The following is a 22,294-nucleotide window of genomic DNA, read 5'->3' on the forward strand; positions in this document are numbered from 1 at the left end:
CTTTCCTGTGACTTTGAGTTTTATCGCTTCGTCTCCCCACCATAAATCCAGAAACCATCACCTTCCAGTCTCAATCAAAGCCTCCTCCTCCTCCCTTGAGTTTGTCCTACTTTTCCTCTCAATCCAGATCAAATCATTTTAATATCAAGCTCATAGTAGTCAAGGGATGAAACAGCCAAATTGCCTTTACTTCTTTCTACTGCTTTTCCCAGTAAACAAACGTGCTTACATAAAGTCCACAGAGCCTCCAGATGGACACGACAGAGGTCCGGTCATTAGGCCAGGAGTCGTCCTTTTCCCAGCATGATGTGGAGCACATAAACACACCTGTGTGTGTGTGTTTTTGGGACGTTTCGAAGCTCGTTGGCACATTAACATGCGTCCCATCTGTCCTACATTCATCTTTTCACCTTTCATTGTAAAGTTGTTCTAAACCTTAACTCAACTATTATCTGCAGAAAAAAAATATATAAAGATGAAAATATTTTTTAATTTCACTCTAGGGTAGTCGAAGTCTAGTTTTGTCAAAATGCTTCCTGGTTGATACCTGATATTCCCATCTCAGTGTATCAGCAGATATTTCAATCTGACCTGGTTTTGTCATCATGCTATTTATAAATCCGTCACACAGGGGTCACTGGCATATGAGAATATAGCCCACTCCCTGTGGCTTCTGCTATGGATAGCTGTTGGCCAAGACCCAGTGCCAGGTGGCCTCTCAGAGGTAGCAGATGTAGACATGTTACCAGGGCCGGACATTAACTTTTTATGCTCACCAGCTACTGTAGTTAGTGGTTTCTAAGAGTTACTAGCCTCTCAGCATTTTCACTAGCCACAATTTTGTGTTTGGATAATTATATTTGATACAATTACAGCTGATTTTGACAGACTAAAGTTTGCTTGAACTAGATTTACAACCTTTTTAAATGTGAACGACCCCTGTGCACGCTCAAATCAAGACTACATCAGTGTTAAACATAACAGGTCATTATCAGGTATTAAACTCTGATATTTCCTTTATATGAAAATATTTTTAAAAAGTCATAAAAAGTTTATTATTGCATATAATAGAAATAGTGAAGGGGTACAGAGGATTGATTGAAAGAAAAACTAAACTAAAAAAGTAGCTAGAGACACTGTCTTGAATATTTCATGTGGAAAACAACATATAAAAGTCATATTTATTTAGAATGATTTGGTTTGTTTACAGTATTGTCAGGGGGAACTATTTATATTTAACTTTGATAAGTAAGTATTTGTATATAAGGAGGTTTAAATGTTTTTCCTACAACACCTTATATTTGTGATAGTTAAGTTTCACTTTCTCTTCTCTACTCTCAATCACTCCTCCTCTGCTCTACGTGAGCTCTCACCTGAGTGTTGCAGGTTAGACCACTGCAGTGTGAGCTATAATGAGCTCCATCAGATCCCCATTTCTAAAAAGTTATAGGAGTTTTGATGCTAGTTTGAGCCTCAAATCCTGAAAAACCTGTTTCTGACTTAGAGCGAAGAAGATGCGAGTGAATTTATATTTCAGGAGCCATCAGGTTGTCCAAGCTGGAGATGGAGTCTAAAGCTAAAGGCTTCACAAATGTGCCAATGAGCAAACACTGTGTGCAGGTAGTGCTCATGGGAGTTGTAGTGTCATAGTCTCAAATTGCATTTGGTTTAGTGTTTCAGATGCTGTTTCAGAAAACTACCTGCCATGAGGCCCTGGGTGTATGTATCGTGAGCTGGATGTTGTAACAGGAATCAAAGCGTGTCTTCTTCAAACTGATCATCACCTGTCTCCTCACTGTAATTTGTCTCTGTGAAGGTACAGGAACATCTGTAATACAGACCTCCTGATAAAGCAATCTTGCTGTCAAAAGAACAATGCACCCACCCACAAAGGGTGTCAGCAGAGGACAGGAGACCATTCAGACATAAATCTGAAGCATAATCAGATAGAGGCCGCACTTTTCAGCGAGGCAGCTCTACATTATAAAGTGTGAGATCACACTGCGCTGTATATCACAGTGAGTGCTTGCTATCAGGTTGTTTTTATTGAATTTGGACGTCCAAAATGGGCCGAACTGTGATTTCTCGCCCTGCCTTGCCCTGATCCTTCCATCCTGACAGACAGAGCAGCGTACGTCGCCTCCTGTACCCTCTTTTATATCGCTGACATCACTCAGAAATGTCCAAACTGGCTGTTTGCTGGAGCAGATTTGTAGCGAGCTTACGCAGCATTGTGTGGAATTGATATTGTAATCTAGCAGCCTGTAGAATAAACATGAAATACTGCTGAGGAGTATTTGTTTCAAGCATCAATCCATGACACAGTTTTTCCTCGCGCTTACGCTGACCTAGGCCTCAGAGTTGGGGAATACAGTTTACATAACGAGCGACTGAGTAAATAGGATCTAAAACGCTGCAGTATTTCCACAGCCGTGATTCCTGTTTACTTCTTTTTCCCCCATGAGCGGGTTCAAGCCTTTCCCTTGAATTCTTATTTGTCCACATGTAAATACCCAGGGAGCACAGATTACGAGAGATGACCCTCCTACTCCTGCTCCCTCCTACATTCGCCGTCCATTGTTGCTTTTTTACAGCGAGTCAGAGTAATGTCATTTACTTTGTGCTCATTTCTCTCCTCAATGATCGAAACAGGAGGGATTATTTTGTGGTGTGTGAATAAATTCTCCTTCCCACTCCGAACAATCAGATTTTATGTGACCGGGCCTTGTTTATCTCCTCTCCTGAGTCAGCAAGGACGCCTGCACCATTATGTTGCGTCCTCCTCTGTTTTTTGTGTGTGTACGTTATTGTTGTGTTAATCTCACGCTGTGTGCTGTATGCCCACAGGCACAGCTGACCTCTGCATGTGCACAATCGATGATGATTCTTGTGCACATGTGGGAAAAAGTCTCCTTTCAGCCTACCTCTGCTCACACTCACAGCTGATGTGTGTGCTCACAAGTTGGCACACATCCACACATGCATCGATCCAACAGCTCTGTTTGTAAGTGTGTGCATGTGTTGTCATCTCTCTGATGATGCCGTGCAGGGGGAGGTTTTCCCAGCATTGTCACACCACATGATACTCTGCATCTACACATGTGTGTGTGTGAGACAGCCCAGTGCATGTGTGTGTGTGTCCGTGTGTGTGAGTGAATGGAGTTTATCCCTGCTGGCCCAGATGCCCCGGCTAAATCCATCACCAGTGGTGCTGCACAGCGGTGCTAAGCTGGAACATTTGGCACCAAGCTAGGAATAAAAAAAAAAAAAAACAGGAGCACGCTCAGGCAGACACATATGCACACACACACAGAAAATTGAGTTTGGGGATTTTTCCGAGGAGATCCAGAGGTGGATTTTTTAGTGGAGGAGTTGGACCGAGGGGAGCGGGACAGGAGCTCTTCCTCCGACGCTCTGAGCCTTGTGGCGGCGGTGGGGCTGGGGGCGTCCATCCCACCATCCCTCTCTGTCTCTCATTCGCTCCTACATCTGGGCGCGGTGCGGCTGACGCATGGAGCCGTGCGACGACGATGATGAACTGGGGATGTTAACTGCTTTCCAGTAAGTTCCCGCGGCCCTCCTGTTGTTGTTGTTGTTTACATGCTGCGTTAGCTGCACAGGATGCTTCGTATGGAGGAGTCGTGTTTTTCGCCTCCCACTCATGGAGGGAAAGCCTCTTTGGTGGCGGTTTTGTTGATTAAACTTCCTGGAATCTTTACATAGAGTCTGAGTCTGAGTGTTGGCACTTTAACGACGGTGGAGGCCCAGTTTTTGATGAATCTTTGGAAGCCTGATGAAGTTGCTGCTGTACACACATCGAGTCATTTTCTATTTGTTTACATCACCTTGAATGTTGTTCTGAACTGTGTTGAAGTAGTTTCAGGGAAGTTGAGTCACTTTAAAGTTTGAAACAGCAAAATCAAGCAGGAATAAAGTATCAAAAGTGAACTTAACAAGTGTTTATAAATGTGAAACTATTAATTCATCTTGAAAAAAAGAGATTTAGTGGATTGTTTTTCTCAACACGCTGCATGTATTTCCTCTGTTTGTCCTTGTTGTCGTGCCACTCTACCATCACAACCCCTCCTTTCTTCACCGTATCTCCACTATCTTCATCACCCGTGGATTTAATGCCTGGCTGTCTTGCCGCAGGCTTTAAAGCAGCCATATTGTAATCTTGCTCACAGAACTGATCGCACGTGAGCTGTCTGTTACGTAAGCCTGAGGTGGCTCTAAGCAGCGAAGGAGTCCAGGACCTTGTAATTACTGAACACACTTAAAGATTACATCATGGATGGAGCAGGGAGGGGGGGTAGATAGCTGCTTGGAAGTGTGGCCTGTGTGTGGTCTCATCAGATATCTCACACACAGTATTGTGTGCATGATAAGTGCTCTGTATGCAGTGTGTGAAGCTTTCCACAGCAGGATGGAGCGATAATCCATCTACAAACACTCACAGATATTTAAAGCAAGTGATTGGCACACTGAGAGAATAAATCACCCAGCAAATTTACTTTTTCGACAGCAGGAAGAAGAAAGGTACACTAACAGAAAGAGTGTGGATGAGTGTTTCTCAAGATTTAGGTTTCATTTGAGGCCAACAGTTTAGTGTGAATCTGCTCCCCGTCTTCTTTCTCCTCTTTCTATCTAAAGAAGAAGAAAAAAAAATCCCATGCAGCTGTTGGTCAGCATCGCACTGCGAGATTGAGGCAGCGCCAGATCACAGCATCATTGTCGAAGGATTACAGCAACAGGGTGAGAGGTCATTGGCCAGGAAACATGTGGCCCAGAAAGCAGACAAATGAAATTTGATTCAGTTTCAGACGCGGCTCTGCCGTGTCAGTCAGTCAGACAGACAGACAGACAGACAGACGAGAGGGAGCGTGGACTCATTCCTTTTTTCAATCTCTCCACCTGCTGTTCTTGGTTTTTCTAACCACTGATATTCCAAATATTGGGATGTTGACTCAGCAGCTTTGAGGGAGTGACACACATTGGTAGAGATGCTGCTTTTCTCATCTCATTATCAGGAGGGGTGGGAGACAAAATCAATGTATTGTAGTATCAGGATTTTCTGGTTGACGATTTTAAATTGCGATTTTTTTTGTTAAAAAATCAAATTTGAATCCTTAATTGTTTTTCTTTGTTTATAGTCTTTAGACATCATCATCATTCAACTTTTTCACTTAATCATGTGTAAAACGTTATGGTACCAATACATGGTTCCTGGCAATTGGTATCAGTACCCAACAGTACCACTTTTTGGTACTTGTTTGTGTTTATGTGATAGAAAAATATCAATTTGTTTATTAATAAAATGGTTTTTTTTTTTCAATTTAACATTTTTATTCCTCAGTATATATCCTTGGGATGCTGTGTTCATGTGCAGCATGGAAAATCACCAACTCTTCAACTCCCTCACAGTCACAAGGATGCATTTAGGTACCTAAACATTGTACCTTTTGATTTTTCATGAGTTGGTACCTGGTACTTTTGAAAGAATTTGGTTGGTACCTCTAAAAGTATCTCATTTTGTACCCACCCCTTGTAAAAGGTGAAAAATCAGAAATATCAAAAAATCGTAATTTGAATCAAATCAGCATCCCAAAAATCATAAAAGAATTAAATCAAGAGAAAAACATATCGTCCCAGCCCTTGTTATTAGTATGCTACTGAAAACCTGTGTCCCAGCTTCTGAAATTGTGAAAGTGCATCCACTTCCTCTTGTGCCCCATCTTTACTCATTTTTATTGCGACAGGACCTCCACATGAAAGAAAGATCCTCGTCCCTGCAGAGTGAGAAACTCCTCTGTTTGAATATGATTGAATGGGATGAAATTCAGCCGCTCCCTCTTGACTCCTTTATGACACCTCAGCTGCTTCCTCCACGACCGGAGGAGAGTGTGTGTCGTTTGAAAGTGCTTTTTCTTTGATTCTAATCTTCTGTCCGTCCACCTCTGTGACCTGCTGCACTGCGGGATGTTGGAGCTGGGATCACTCGGGTCAGGCTGGATGGCTCCTCGGGGCCAAATCGGTCACGGGCCGATTAGTTCGCTGGCAGGTGCTCAAAGTCTGCTCCTGCTCCTGCTCGTCTTTTCTTCCTCCTGGATGGAAATTAAGGCAGCATAAAGCACACCTCTTTGTGTATTTCTCTTGTAATAACTCTAAACTCTCTGTTGCCCAAAAAAGCTGACCACATCATTGACCCACATGGCCGACCCATCAATAACACATTACCAGCCTAGTGTTTGTGTGCAGCTCTGCTCGCAGGTATCAATGAGACACCAGCAGGGTGTTGATGCCTGTTACTCCTGCTTTCTCCCTGCATGCTGCTGCATGTTTATTCTCTTATTGTTCAAGCACAAGCTCAGGGAAGCTGATGACCATAATCTCACTTAGCTCACAAACACATTTTCTCTCCAATGTGTGTGTGTGGACGCGTGGATCAGACGTGTAACCTCGCTAAGTGGGGATTTGCAGCGTAAATCCGTTGTGTGTTTCCAAACAGTTGGGGATCTTTCATAAATGTGGGATGAGCTAATGTGTAAAGCCACAATCCTTGAGTGACTGAACGCAGATATGGAGTGTTTATGTTGAACACGCATGACAGATTTACACACATGCCACTTAGCTGCATATGTCCTGATCTCTTTAGCCCCCTGCATGCTAACTGAGCAGATGGGTAAGATTTGGATTAACAAGTTTTCTGCTATTGTTTGATGCTAACAGTTTTTGATCCTCCATATCATCACCTTCACACCGTGCTGGGAGTGAAGCTGAACCTCTGGGTGAAAAGACGTAAAGGAGGATTGATCCAGTTTTCTAAACAGATGAATCTGATCCCTGATTCTCCACTCTCTTGATGTAGCCCTCATGGCTAGTTTCCCTCATTTGTCCTGTCACAACGTCCAAAATCACTTTAAAAGTACAACCCACGCACACAAAGAAACAACAACAGTCTCAGGAAAAAGCTCTTATTTATGACTTCCACTCTTGCCCAGAACACTTCCTCCATTACTCTGACTCTGGCGTATTTTTTCCTGTCATCACAGGAAGAGCTACCCACTTACTCCAAGCAGCACTGGGAACGTTGCCCAAAGCCCTCAGCCCTTTTTTTTTTTTTTCTTTTTTTTTTTTTTGTTTGGTCGTCACACATTATTGGTTCTTAGCCTGGAAATCACACTGTGGGTATAATCTATTCCCAGTCAGAAATGAGTGGCAGTGGCTGTTTGAACGCTTGGATTAGGGTTTTTTTTGCTAACGTTCTCATGGGATGGTGTGTTATTATGCAGCTCTGAAAGGAGATTCCTGTATACCATTGTAATGACTTTCCTGAATGGGAACCCAAATGCTGTTGCTTGTGTGTGTTTGGCAGACGGACTATTGGCTTTGCAGCTCGCCTCCAGAGACGTGGCTTTAAAAAACACACACACACAGGCTCAGTGAGCATGAGTGTAATTAAATGTCACGCTGGGCTTAAGGAAGGGCTAATAGCGCTAGATCAATTTGTCCGTTTTGATGCACAAGGGATGTAAAGTCACCTGACAGCGGGAGGTATAAAGACAAGAGTTTTGTGTGTCACAGAAAGTGTTTTTGCTGCCAGGTGGATGCAGGTGAGCCAGATAGATAAGAACTCAGCAGCTTTTGGGAGAACATGAGAGAAGGTTTTCATCAGAAAGCTGGGATCTCATGGGCAGGGTGAAAAGTTTACTGGATAATATCTGGAGGAACAGCTCACAGGCTCGGAAAGTTGAGAATGAGTGCCTGTGGATTAAGGCATACATTTTGTAACTTGAATTGTAAGTGGTGTCCACAAGGAAGAGGCAGTTTGGGTCCGCTCTTCTCATGGCCCAACCCATGCTAAAAGGCCCACTTTGGAGCTAATATGCACACTGAAGTGCCCTCTTAGTAGCCAAAATATGCACATTAGTGCCAGCTTAGGAGCCACAATGTGCCTTGTGTCAGCTGAAGAGCCAAAATGTGGGCTTTAATGCCAGCTTTGTAGCCAAAGGACATGCCTAGGTGACCTTTTTAGAGCCAAAATTTACACCAAAGTGTCCTTTAGGGAGCCAAAATGTGCCTTGTGCCAGCTTGGGAGCTTAGACTCATACTGAAGTGACCTTCAGGAGCCAAAATGTGCACATTAGTGCCAGCCTTGGAGCCAAAATGTGCCTTGTGTCAGATTGAGAGCCAAAATGTGGGCTGTAATGCCAGCTTTGGAGCAAAAAACACACGCTAAAATGACCTTTTTGGAGCTAAAATGTGCGCCTTGAAGTGTCCTTTAGGGATCCAAAATATGCCTTGTTCCAGCTTGGAAGTGAAAACACATGTTAAAGTGACCTTTGGAAGCCAAATGTGCACAGTTATGGCATATAGGGAGCAAAAATATGCACATTAGTGCCAGCTTGGGAGCCAAAATGTGTCTTATGCAAGCTTTGGAGCCAAAACACTTACTAAATAACCTTTAGAGCCAAAGTATGCACCTTGAAGTGTCCTTTAGGTAGCAAAATGTGCCCTGTTACAGCTTGGAAGCCAAAACATGCTAAAGTGTCCTTTGGGAACCAAAATGTGCACATTAGTAGTATCAAGGGAGCCAAAATGTGCACATTAGTGCCAGTATGGGAGCCAAAATTTGTCTTGTGCCAGCTATGGAGCAAAAATGTGGGCTTTAATCCCTGCATTGGTTAAAGTGACCTTTTGGGAGCCCAAATTTGCACCTTGAAGTGTCCTTTTTGGAGCCAAAATGTGCCTTGTGCCAGTTTGAGAGCCAAAACATATGCTAAGGTGACCTTTTGGGAGCCAAAATGTGCACTTTTATGGCATCTAGAGAGCCATAATATTCACATTAGTGCCAGCTTGGGAGCCAAAATGTGTCTTGTGCCAGCTTGGGAGCCGAGATATGAGCTTTTATGCCAGCTTTTGAGACAAAATTCATGCTAAAGTGACCTTTCGGGACCCGAAATGTGCTTAAATGCCAGCTTATGAGCAAAACACACACTTAAGTGGACTTTTGGGAACCAACTGCGCACTTAAGTGCCAGCTTGGGAGCCAAAATGCATGCTCAAGTGCCTTTTTGGGGGCAAAAATGTGCATTTATTTCCCAATTTGGGAGCCAGAATGCATACCTCAGTGTTGTCTTGGGAACCAAATGCGCGCTTAACTGCTGTTTTGGGTGTCAAAATGTGCTCATGTGTCCTGGCTGTATCAAACATGATAAACATGTCTTAAGTGCCCATGTTAACACGTTCAACTTTGTACTCCCTTCTGCGGTGAGAAACGCCTTTTTTTCTGAACACCCTTCACTTGGGACATGCCACGGCTTATAAAGTGTGATTCTCAGGAGGATTCTTCATAATGTAACATTTATACGTTACATTTGAGTATTGACTTGCACAGAAGCTGGTGATTCACCATCCTGAGAGCTGACACGTTGCTCAAACCTGGCGGCAAGTAAGCCAATCTTCTTATTGACAATCTCATGAAACCTCCCATAAATTCACAAGAATAGAAACTTATTCCAGGAACTGAGCTTGAAGCAATTCTCATGAAACCCTGATTTTCATTGTTTTTTCCATAAACCCCCCTGGCTTTGTTTGATCAGCCTCTCCTGTTAAAAATCCTTAAAATAAACCCTCTCAATCACACCCTGCCCTCTCCTCTTTCAGAAGAAGCCTTCTACTCTTGCCCTTTCACTCCATCTCTCAACCTCCTCCCTGCCTGATCCGTCATTGACTCCCATGTCACACTTTTGTTTTACAACCCTACTTTGGAAACATCCATCCATCCATCCTCCTCTGACCTTTCTTCCTCTCCTTCTGCTCCCCTCATTATCTCCCAAACCACTCCTCCTCTTCCTCACACCCTGCGCTCGCTTGTTTCAGCCGTGTCGCCTGCTCCATCAGATTAGGCCCGTGTCATGAGGAGAGGGGAGAGATTGCTGCCTGGATTAAACGGGGGTGCTGGAATGAAATTCTATGATCTCATTGTTGAGCGACACATAAAAGTTGGTGTATGTGTGTGTGTGTGTGTGTGAAGGGCGGCGTCTGCTTTATCCCCTGTAATGACAGGGGAGCTGGCCAGGAACGCCACGCCTCGCACTGTTGCATGCTGGGAAACCATGCATGATGGGTCTTGGGTGTAATGACAGAAAGACCACAGTGTGATGAATTCTTGCTTTGCACATATCGCGGCGTTGACAGCTTATTTAATCACTGTTTGATGATGGATTGGGCTGCAGGAAGTGGACATTACAGAGCGATTAGAGACACATTTGGATGAGAAATAACACAGAATTAAAGGAAGAGATGATTTAATGCTTGATATGTTGCTGTGACCTGGTAAAGCAGTGTGTAATGTGAAGTATTCACTTGGTTATGGGGGAAACCTCTTGTTAAAATGGAAATAATGGACAGTTGCGACCTTCTCTTTGGAGGGAAAGTCATTTAAAAGTTTGCCTCATGAAGCAAACAAGTTCCATGTGTGTGGTACGGGCGGCTCACCTCCTCACAGCACTGCCAGGTGATGTGTTTTGTATGCCGAACCATCCCTGCTGACCTTCTCCGAGCGACAGTTTCAAGACGTCACATCGAAACCCGGCATTAGCCGTGAACCAAATCCAGTATTTCCATCTAAAAAGTAATTTGCCAAACAAATAAGTGATCCAAACCAATGTTTAGCCGCAGATAGGATTGTGTCCATGGAATACAGAACAGGTAAGGAGATAACCGTGATTTATGCGTGGCTCACATTATTTGTAGAACTGCTCCTTTAAATGAGACACTAAATTAAGATAAGCAGACACACTCAGAGAAAGCCTGATGTTTGACTCTACATGTGTGTCACAGGGTGAAGTGTCCCTGAATGCCAATGCGGGGTGTAATCATGCAAGCACACGCTGCTTTGTCTTTGTGGGTTTTCCGCTCTCACTCACACTTGGACGGTGACCTTGGGCGATATTGTTATTCATCAGTGGACGAAGGCGAGCAGACTGCCTGCTGTCCTCTTATCTCCACGGGGCCCCGAACCCCGCAGTGGGATGCTGATGGCGTTCCTGCCCGTCCCTCACTGTAATAAGCGTGGCTGTTTTAAATCAGCCCAGCAGAGATCAGACGGCAGCCTCCAGAGATAAGACAAGGTGCTGCTGTCCTGACGGTCGGTGATTAACACTCTGCTGGAAGGAGAAATCACTTGATCTCACTTTATATAAAGTCACTGATGTTGGATTTTGAAACATGCCTGGACTTGTTGTGGTGATCTTGGTAGAGGTTCAGGTCGGTTCGTCGATTTCTTTAGACTAATCCCAGAACAGGTCCCCAAATCACCAACCCGTACCGTCCCAATTTTTGGTACCCTTCTGTTGGGATGCCAGACATACCGACCCAAGAAAGTGGAGCTGGAAACCTGCAGTCCATTGATTGCTTGAAAGAATCGTCACTTCCTGTGTGTCCCATCATTGTTTTTTTGTTTCCTACATTGCGTTCTTCTTCTTCTTCATTAGATTTATCAGCGTTGCAATGCAACATTGTGTTGTATTGCTATAACATAGCTGATGTGGCTATCAGCATTCAGCTTACACCTACCAAGAAGGGCATGGTTGGCTGAGGAAACACAAACAGGATCCGGGTACAGATCCGACCCGTACCAAACGGTGCTGATCCATACTGGACCACTTGCTGAAAACAGGGCTTTATTCTTGGCACTTGAGCAGACGTCACTTTGCTTTGGACTGATGGTTTTATCAGCCAGACCAGACTGAGGACTTGAGCCAATGTGCAGTGGTGAAAGACTTTAAACTGCACAAAACCACTAAAAACCAATGGCTCATTCATCCATTAGTTGCGGCCATTTGGAAATTGTCCTTCCAACAGAATCACATCAACCCACTCACTGTGTGACACTTTCTACACCTTCTGCCTGTCCTACTGTTGGCGCTCAGTCTAACAACATCACGTTGGAGCTCCAAAAACATGTTCTCTACGCTCGACTGTTGCTGTAATACAAGTGTCGTTCTCCAGGTTGGTGCTTTCTGGGCCCGTCTCGGATGGCACGCTGTTAATGACATTTCCAGAGACACTTCGCAAGCTGAATGGGCCGGCAAGCCACTGTGGGTGGATTCAGTGGAGTGTGGAAGTAAATTACAAGCAGGGAACTAAAAGGTCCTGCATGTCCTTCACACACCCCACTCAGAAAGTTAGACAGCAGGCTCGTTTAATAAAACATTGTTTCCTCATTTCCCTCCGTTTCTGCCTCAGTGAGAGTTTCTGTTTCCTGAACTCTTCCTCACACAAAGAGGAATATAAACTTTCATTGTCTCGTCTCGCATCCCTTTGAGAAAGCCTTAATGGTAAAATTATTCACACTCCTCCTCTGCTTCCTCTCTTGGCGTCCGTCCATCATCGCAGATTGCTGCTTCTCTTCATTATCTTGTCAATTTGAAATTCGGCGACTCCTTCCTCAATCACTGTATCCAATCTCTTAAGCCCAAAGGTACCACTCCTCTCACTTACCCATAGAGGAACCAATCATTAGTCACCGTTTCCTTTGGCAATCCAATCAGCTCGTCCTCATGATGATGCCACCATCAGGACTCAGTTTGGAGCTGTGTTAACTAAAAATATTGACTCACTTCATTTTGGATTGAATCCAGAACAGTTCATCTGAACGTTGGGTGTGAAATTCTTCAAGTGTCGGAGGATGACACAAATGCTGAGTCACTTAGACGGGCCGTGTTTTCAGCACACAGCACGAGTTCATCTCCAACTGTTCACGTCTTTTCCAACAAGTTGACTCCAAACGATTAATCCAACACAAGAAAAAGACAATTTATTACAAAACCAAAGACTCATGATTGATTACTGAGAGTGTTTTCAGAAGACACACTGCTAGACGTCAGAGAAGAGCTTCTATCTGTAATAAATTCTGACAGGAAATTGAATGTGCCAGCAGATGAAAGAATCTTCATTTGTCTCGTTCTCGAGATTGAAACCAGCCTGAAATTAAGAGGCGGCAATAAGGCCCTTTGTGTGCTGCCGTCAACTGCATCTGATGTGAAGGGACGCGTGTGGGCCTGAGGGAGGCCCTGGGTCATCAAAGAGACTTTGCATCAGCGCTCTGATGTAAATCTGCTGCTGTTATTGCGTTCCTTTCAACACATGCTTCTTACTCACAGACGTTTTCCCTTTTTTGTCACTTGTGGAAACATTTTCCTGAAGTCTGAACCCAGCCTGGAACTTTTAATGTGATCAAGTGTGCAGTCTAGCATCTCTCCCTGGGGGAATGTTCACACTCATAAATAGTTATTCGACCGTCCCCTCACCGAGCGTCAGGGTTACTTTTATGAGTTCTTAAATCTGGCGGCGTTCATCTCCAGGATATCTGCCTCCGTCTCTCACTTCTCGTGTCAGATGGCGTTACGTCTTCCTCTCTGCTGTCCCGATCTGACAGCAGGGTGACGACGAATCGGAAGAGAAGCTAGGATACAATCTGGCAATTACTGTCACTTGTGGCTGTTTGTTGACGGCAGGTCAGGTGGATAACTCACCCAGGAGGTGTCTTGATTAGGATTTCCATTACTTTGAGCTCCTACAGGCCTGACGCTGAATTATGGGTAGAAAAATGTCCTCCTTTTATACAACTTCCTTTCATTACACGCCCAGATGCCTTGAGTAGGATTACATGGTGTGCTAAACATACTTTCCACTCTTTTGCATTCAATTAAAGTTTATCATCAGCGCTGACGTTCACTCGGGTTCGTCCTTGGCCCCTTGTGGCACGGGGCAGGCAGGAGCAGCCGCCACCATCTGCGCTGAGACTTGTTGGAGTTTGACGACATACTCTTCAGAGATGTGAGCAGAGGATGATGTAAAGTTAAATCTTTAAAGGTCAATAGAAAGATCTTTCAGCATCTGTTTCTTCTGTTTTCATGAGAAGACCTCATTCAGAAACAGAATGATAAGGGAAGTGTCTGCGCTGGTAATGATCCCGTGTTATGGTTCATGTGCACACGTACAAACCCACTTAGCAAAATCACACAGGAGGAAAAAAACACATGAGAGACGGGGTCCTGCACCCATCAGCGTCCCATTCTGCAGACTCAGCTCTCCCCCTGCCCATCACCCCTCCCGTCTCTGCTTCCTTCAGTTGCTTTCTCAACCAAAGCACTTTTACTCTCCCTCCTCCCGATCCCCCCTCCACTGTATCCCTCCGTCTTCGCCGCTCTGCGAAGGGGGCTTGCAGCTCTGGTGAACAGAGGGCAGAGCGGGAGCCAGAGAGCATCCGTCATCCATTCGCTTTGTCCTTACCCCCTCTTCCCCTCCTCCTCCCCTCCCATCACATCTCTCTTCCTCCCTCCTCTCTTCTCTCTCCTCTCCTGCTCGCCGCGACTGGGATCGCTGCACTTCTCCATGCGCTGAGATGAAGAGCGCACACGCTGGGCTCACTGCGTCTCAGCTTAGCCAGGTGGAGAGCGGCGGAAAGGGCTGACTCGGGGGGAGGAGATGACCCTCATCGCTGCTGTCATCACTTGAGAACGAACATTGTTGGAAGAGAGGAAATTGGAGTGCGGACACCCGGGATGGGACATTCAACAAGGGTGCTACTGGCTGCTCTTTGAGTTGATTCATCCTCTAACTCGTGAGATTAATCAGCTTCTGTTGACTTTCAATATGGATCCGGGTTGAATCTGGATTGTAAAGGGATTTGGATGTGGATCAGAATGCTGATGTGGAGCAGCTGAGCTTTGGGAACGTAGCATGTTTGGTTTCTCCAAGATGCCAAAGCTGTCAGGGTGAGTGTGTACACATCTGAAGATAATCCACCCAACAGTGAGATTATCTTCTTTGTGATGAAGTCCGGCTCTCCAGAGTTTCGAAAGTTTCACGACTCAACATGTTTGTACGTGACCTTTGGTGCAGAAATACTAGCGTGCTTTTTCTTGCAAGTTGTGCTGCTGAAAGAAATCCCCTTCTTGAAATGACGTGGCGAATCTGAGGGGGATTAAGAGATGGTGAAAGATGTTTTCAGGAAGATAGAAAAAGAGAGCCTTGACTTCTTCCTCTTTACAAGTACAAGTGTTGAGACGTTGTTTTTCCTTACTCTGATTGAGTTAACAGTCCCTGATGTAAACATCCTCAAGCCTGAAATGTAAGAAACACTAAGAAGTCTTAAGACAGAAGAGACTCTGCAGAGACACAAGAGCTCAGATCACAGGATCCATCCACACATGTGTGAGTTAATACATGTGTGCATGACCCTTCACTCGCTAAGCTTGCTAAACATGGTAAATCTTTTAAATCTACACATATACAGTCAGGGGTTAGCATCTGGAGTTCATCTTATAGTATGAGTCAGCCTGAGAAACTTGTAGTGTGAGTATACGAGCCACTGCTGGTGTAATTCTCCTGGATCTGGCTGCTTGTGAGTCCTCTGTGGGACCTCCGTGGATTTAAGGACGACTTTTACACTGCTGGGGCCAGCAGGTTTATTGGTGGATATAAAACTGCTCTTTTACAGTGTTGGTAGGTGAGGAAAGGGGTCCCTGAGCTGGTGTTTATTATTTATTTAAAGATTTTGCAATATAAAAGCGCATGGTTTTGCCAATATCTCAAATTGGCTCCACAGCTTGGTGCACTTCCTGTGGGCCTGGCTGAGAGCCAATCACAGCAGACGTGAAAAATAAAGATCTGACTGTGTTTTCTCACTGCTTTACAGAGTCTTTTGATTCTCTTCTCACCTCATGCTTTAACGTTTTGTCATGCACCCCACAACATAAGCCACGCCCACTCTTGCACATTTGGCTCCATACTTTGTTGACAGACTGTAAAGGGGTGAGAATTAATCACGGTGCGACTCTAACAAGCACCAAGAGAGAGTTTGCTTTCGCTGCCTTGTACCCAGATGGCGGCTGTGAATCCACGCGCTGACATCGTAGATACCCGGAGCCTTCTGTTAGCAGATGGCGTACAAGCCAAATGTGGTTCATAAACTTTAATGAGAAGTTGTGCGAGGCGCCTGGGATAAATCACTCATTGTGAGACAGGGTGTCAGACAGCTGCAGCAGGTGACAGGGACTAACTACAGACTAATCAAGGTGTGTCATGACACATCTGTTTTTGTGCAATAACCCAATCTCTGGATGTGGAGACCTGGAGAGAGCAGGACCTGTATCAGCATTTGTACTGTGGGAAAATCTTGGCTGTAGTGTGTCGGCATTTGGCAGCGAAACTAGCCAGCAGGGCTTGTTTGTGTTCTGAATATCAGATTACAATGCAGCATGCCAAATTGCCTTCCGCTTTACGCCAGCGCATGCTGCGACTTGAGAGGGCAAAGATCCATTGTAGCGAGGGCCATCTGACAAGTCATGACGTCCTAAAGAGCGTTCAGAGCGAGATTCAATAGGAGGGAGTAGCAGCACCCTGTACTTCAGCTCTCTTTAATCACCTCCAACCTCTCTGACTCATCTGAGCACCAACCTTTATGAATGAGAGGAGGGTTCTGCTCATGTATCTTTATATTTTACACTCTTACACAAGCAGAATTGAGGATTCTCGGTTTGTTATAGTTTGAATTGTTGTCATTTTGAAAGCCTCTTTGTGGAGATTTCATCTTGTTCTACTTTTCATGACCTTTAATAAAAAAGCCCATTCTTAACATCCTAAACTCACAGTCTCAGGCAGCTGAAATGCTCAGTTAAAGGGATAATGTGGAGTTTTTGTTGCACATCACGTGACGCTTTCTGGCGAAATCTTAATGTAGAGTCCTCGGTCTCGTCCAGCAGCCTGGAGTGTGAGCACATGGCGCAAATCACGACTTGTGGAGTCATCTAGTATGGACTATAGAGGCAGCTTTTCTCAGCATCAGATCTTTATTTTTCCCGTAAAAAGACACTTACTGGCTGTTTTCCAAACCGCATACTACACTAGCAGAAACTCAGTATACAGGGCCGGCCCTAGCTCAGCAGGCGCCCTGGGCGAAAGACAAAAATGAGCCACCCCTGCCCTCCGCCCTCTGCGGCAAACACGCAAACATACATACAATAAAATAAATACTTAAAAAATTGTGAAGATAAACATATATACATTCTTTATTACTTCAATGGGCACTAAAACTTTGCAAACAGAACTTTTGTGAAAATAAAAACAATACAGCAAATCTTAAAACTTTTCAAAACAGTGCAATTAGCGCATGCATACTGCGGTAAAGGTACAGATCTGCCGGTCGCATGCATTTGTTTTGTAGGCGAATCACAGAAGCCAGGACTTCACTCAAAAGTATTCCTCTGTCTTCAGCGACTGCTTGCAGGATGGAGAGCGACGAGGTAATTTATCTAATTTTGACTAAATGACGATGTTTAAAATCGCTAAGTTCAACTGGTTTTATTACCATGAAGTCACCCTGCGCTCGTCCTGTTGAAGTGATGAAGTGAATAAAAGTAAAGACAACCACGAACTGGCGATATCACACACTTGAAATAGGTTTAAACAAAACTACTTACTTGTACGTTCTCAAGAATACTGTAAACGGATGGTAAACAATCAACAGGTACTTACAAGTCTAGCAATAAAAGGGCCAAGTCGGCATTGGTCAGACATCCCTCCTCGTCTTTTATTTTACCGCAGCAAATGAACACCGAACCGATGTCTCCTGAATTTCCCCTTGGGATAAATGAAGTATTTTCTATCTTTCTATCTATCTTTCTATCTATCTATCTATGTTTATTCACGCCCCCACCAGCAGATGGCGCCCCAGGCGGCCACCTAGGTCGCCTATGCCAAGGGCCAGCCCTGTCAGTATGTAGTAGGTACTATGCAAAATCATGCAAAATCGGCAGGATACCAAAAATCGCTTAATGTCCTACTGATCCAGGAAAATTTCTCAGGATCCATGTCCCACAATGCACGGCGGTAACGCTGTTTGTCTGTGCAGGTTGCTGGTTTTGGGGAATTACCGCCATCTACTGGAATGAGTCAGTATAAGTGAAGTGCTAAGAAACACAGTTAAAATCTTGTAACTTCCAGTCGTAAAAGAGGTGTTTTTAGAGATTTATTTCAGTAAGCAATTTAAGTTTTGGTGTAAGATTAGAAATCAAGAATGATGATTCTGTGATACGATAGGAAATCAGAGTAGTAGACTATAAATCAGACCCAACAGAACAATCATATTACATACTACAAGCAAAAGCAGTAGGTAGTATGTAGTGCCTACTTCATACTGGTTTTGAGTTCAAAGATCTGGGTTAAGAGCCGAACAGTGGCCTCTACAGGCCTGGAGGTCGCTCTAATTATCAGAGGATGAAAAGGACATTTTCAATCCCTGTCATGTATAGATTAAAAGAAGCACAATGATTGATTTACCCTTTATCCATAGCACAGCCCTTTAAATGACCCTCTTAGTGTAGAATATTTTAACAGCCGTGAAGATAATCCCACACTTGATTTTTTTGTGCGTTTCTTCACTGTGGGTGGCTGTGTCCCTGCACAGGGCCCATATGTCAGAAACACACCAATCACAGGCTGAAGAGGAGGAAAAATAACATCAGGCCACACTGCTTCACCCCCTCCCCTCCTCTCCATTCCCCTCTGTCTCACTCTGCGCCTGTAACCCTTAAAGTTGCACGATTTTCTTGATTTGAGTCTGGATAATCCTCCTAAGGGATTTGGTCGGTGATCACTGCAGGAGGGGGGCTGGCAGGGCGGGCGCTCTGCTGGCTGTTTCATTCAGTATATGAAATCGCATCACACGTTTCCCTCGCCCTCCCTCGATCCTTCACCTATCTATCTGCCCTGTGCGGCTGCACATGCATCCTCTTATCTGCGTATCTGAGCCTCCTCGTAAAGCCTGCTTCATAAATAGGATTGATCCCTTCATGCACGTTGAAAAACCTTTCTTTCTCTAAGTTTAAATCAACTTTCAGCAGAACCACACATTTGTTACCCCTCAGCTCTAAATGTGAATACTTTAATCAGTCATTCATTCTCTTCTGCAGGGATTCATTTCCTGTTGAGCTCCAATATTCTCTCATGTTATCATTCCTGCATTTGACTTCCCATAACTCCGCTCCCCTCTCCACCAGATAACGCTGAAAGACTGGAGCAAAGCGCGTCGTGCTTCCGCTCTCCGTTCTACGAGACACCAAATTCGATCAATTATGCAAATGAAGCAAAACCCATTTTGTCTCTGGCTTTGTTCGCATCCCAACTTCCTCCCCTTCGTCTCTGAAACAAATAACTTCTCCAACAAGCATCATCTCCCAATTAAGCTTCCATTCTGAAACAGCAAGCACGCTGGAATCCAAATACAATACAGCTGCTGATTAATGATGCAAAAAGCAGCGCTCTTATTGAGTTTTTTCTCCCACAGGGGTTCGCCACATGTTGTGGAGATGCTAAGAGACTTTGACATACAGCATGCGTTCCCCTGTTAGTACTTTCATGTCTCATGCATGCTGCATGACGCTACACTGCTGAGTGCATTATTTAATAGCACATAGGCCCCAGCTACATGAACGTCTTCTTGTAGCCAATTTGTGGCTTTGAGAGTGCTGACAGAACATTTTCCTGTCCATCATAACAAAGGCATGTCAGGGTGTTTGGTGTCAAGTTTAACTCCAAAGGAGTTTTTAGAACAACGTGAAGAGACTGATCTTCTCTTCTGAAGTTTAACTTGAGTTTAAATCCCCTTAAGGGGCCCAAGAGGATGCAGACACCCTCTGTGGACAGAGTACTTCCTTGCTGATGCTGTCTTGTACACGTCAACATTCAGTTTGTTGTTGGTCTTGTTTGCTTTTGTAGGTCACAAAAAGGCATCAGTACTGATTCTGTTCTGGAAAAAAAAACACCAGCAAAAAGTTGCTTTAAGTTTAAAGTGTCACGAAAAAAGAAAATCAGTGACAAAATTCAATATTTGGATGCAGTGGTGTGCACTAATAAGGGAAAGGGGGAAAAAGACACTCACAGCGTGTGTTTTTTGCTTATCTAAAGAACACTCTGGCCCCAGTTTCTGCTTATCTAAAGAGCACTTTGGTGCCTGGTTTTGCCTATCTGATGAGCAATTTAAGCGCCTGGTTTTGCTTATCTAAAGAGCACTCAAGCACATAGTTTTGCCTGTCTAAAGAGCACTCTGGCCCCTGTTTTTGCCTATCCAAAGAGCACTTTGGCGTCTGTTTTTGCTAAGCTCGAGAGGACTTTAGCTCTCATTTTTGCCTATTCAAATAGCACTTGAGCACCTGTTTTTGCCTATCCAAAGAGCACTTTAGCGCCTGATTTTGCTTAGCTAAAGAGAACTTTCGCGCCTGTTTTTACCTATACAAAGGGCACTTTAGCGCCTGTTTTTGCTTAGCTAAAGAGCACTTTAGCGCCTGTTTTTGCCTTGACAAAGAGCACTTTAGCGCCTGTTTTTGCCTTGACAAAGAGCACTTTAGCGCCTGTTTTTGCTTATCCAAAGAGCACTTAAGCGCCTGTATTTGCTTAGCTAAAGAGCACTTTAGCACCTGCTTTTGCCTATCCAAAGAGCACTTTAGCGCCTGTTTTTGCTTAGCTAAAGAGCATTTTAGCGCCTGTTTTTGCCTATCCAAAGAGCACTCTAGCACCTGTTTTTGCTTTTCCAAAGAGCACTTTAGCGCCTGTTTTTGCCTATCCAAAGAGCACTTTAGCGCCTGTTTTTGCCTTGACAAAGAGCACTTTAGCGCCTGTTTTTGCCTATCCAAAGAGCACTGTGCCTGTTTTTGCCTATCCAAAGAGCACTTTAGCGCCAGTTTTTGCCTATCCAAAGAGCACTTTAGCGCAAGTTTTTGCCTCTCTAGAGTTCACTTCAACACATTTTTTGCCTTCAAGAGGGCCTTCTTGCAAGCTTTATTACCTTGCACTGTAGCACCTGTTTCTTGCCTATCTAGAGGATAATTATGCACCAGTTCATGCCTGTTGATAGGGCGCTTTAGCATCTATTTAGGCCCCCCAAGAGAGCACTTAAGCATTTATTTATGCTTCTTAAGTATGTTCTTGTGCTACTTTTTTGCATGTGATTTTTCCTGCTTACAGGGGATAGTGCATTTTTACTTCCCAAGAGGGCACTTCAGCGTGTGTTTAGGCCGCCCAATAAAACCCTGTCCCCCCTTACATGTTTGTATGCATGCATGGATGAAGATGGTTACATGTGCCAGACCACTCTCTGCAAAAGTGTAACATGACAAAGTCATCCATTAGTCCTTCCTGTAATTTGCTTTATTTGCAGTGCACCACCAAATCCCTGCACCTCTTTAAGTCATCACAAAGCTCAGGTCCCTGTAGATTCCACCACACACATCCTGCAGAGTGACCGCGCTCCGTGCACGAGGTCTCTCTAAACTGTACATCTCTCTTTGCGAGTGCATACTGAATAATTGATCCCTCCTGCTTGAGTTTTTACTACATACAGTGAGCGTTTCTGTGCTTGTAGGACAGAAGAAGTTAAAAATACCTTCTGTATCTTAGACTTTACACTCCCTCTCAAACTCTCACTGGTGCTCTGGGTGCGCTTTACAACAGGAACGGAGTCGGCTCTGTGGGAGAGATAAATCAAACATGACAGAAGAGATGTGAGTAACAATTTCTTTTAATTAATCTTTAATGAATACATCGGAGCAGTGACATTTTATTTCTTTATTGTTTCGCAAGAGTGACTTCCAGCCACAAAGCGGTGGAAGAAATGGACTTTGGAGTCTTATTAATTCGCACTTAGCTCTTTCTGTGACGCACTTGCACTCATTAGAAGCTGAAATTGAAGATTTTTGTGAGTAAATGTGAAATGAAAGCGACTAAGAGGACGGGGGATGATGGATGAGGCTGGCTGTTTGTTTGCTGATACATGTTTGCTCAAGAAGCTGAAGGAGTGATTAGTTCTGCTCCAGATACTGGAGCATAATACTTAAGTGCCACTGTGTGTTTGTGAGAGTGACCCTCACCTAATGTACTGTAAATGTTCATACAGCAGATCCCAGGCTGGCGTGTGCAGCGTGAGCTAAACTCAGGTCCTCCAGTGATTGAACATCATAATTACTTTCCTTGATAAGCTGGAAATGAATCGACTAATTTAATCAACAGTGAGTTTTTAAGCTACCTCAGCTCAGCGTGTTTATCCGTCTCGTATCCAACCCAGCTGCACTTCTCATTTTCAGTCTCTCCTGCAAATGCAACGCAAACGCGAGCTGAGATTTCCATTCAGACGTTATGATTTAAGAAACAAGACATGAGTGTTTTTCTCTCCACCCCACTCGTCATCATCCTCCTGTGTAATCTTATTCAGGGAGCGTTTAGCAGCACTT

At 44.3% G+C, this 22,294-nt stretch overlaps 1 protein-coding gene across 4 annotated transcripts in view; it reads left to right on the forward strand.

The window, feature by feature from the left end:
- The window catches only part of LOC141785968 (FERM and PDZ domain-containing protein 4-like), a 51,395-nt gene that overhangs the window by 2,582 nt on the left and 26,519 nt on the right, over positions 1-22,294 (forward strand). The window contains exon 1 of one of the 4 annotated variants that reach the window (XM_074664630.1): positions 14,194-14,785. The exons of 2 other annotated variants lie outside the window; for them this stretch is intronic. In XM_074664630.1, coding sequence (XP_074520731.1) covers positions 14,751-14,785 — 35 coding nt within the window. In that variant the 5' untranslated portion in view covers positions 14,194-14,750. Of the gene's footprint in view, positions 1-14,193; positions 14,786-21,539; positions 21,569-22,294 lie in introns of those variants that run through there. One more of the 4 variants, XM_074664631.1, reaches the window with a different exon arrangement.

Source organism: Halichoeres trimaculatus, unplaced genomic scaffold (genome assembly GCF_033239565.1).
Source record: "Halichoeres trimaculatus isolate MK-OKI-2021-1 unplaced genomic scaffold, fHalTri1.1 fHalTri1_scaffold_24, whole genome shotgun sequence".
Lineage (NCBI taxonomy): Eukaryota > Metazoa > Chordata > Actinopteri > Labriformes > Labridae > Halichoeres > Halichoeres trimaculatus.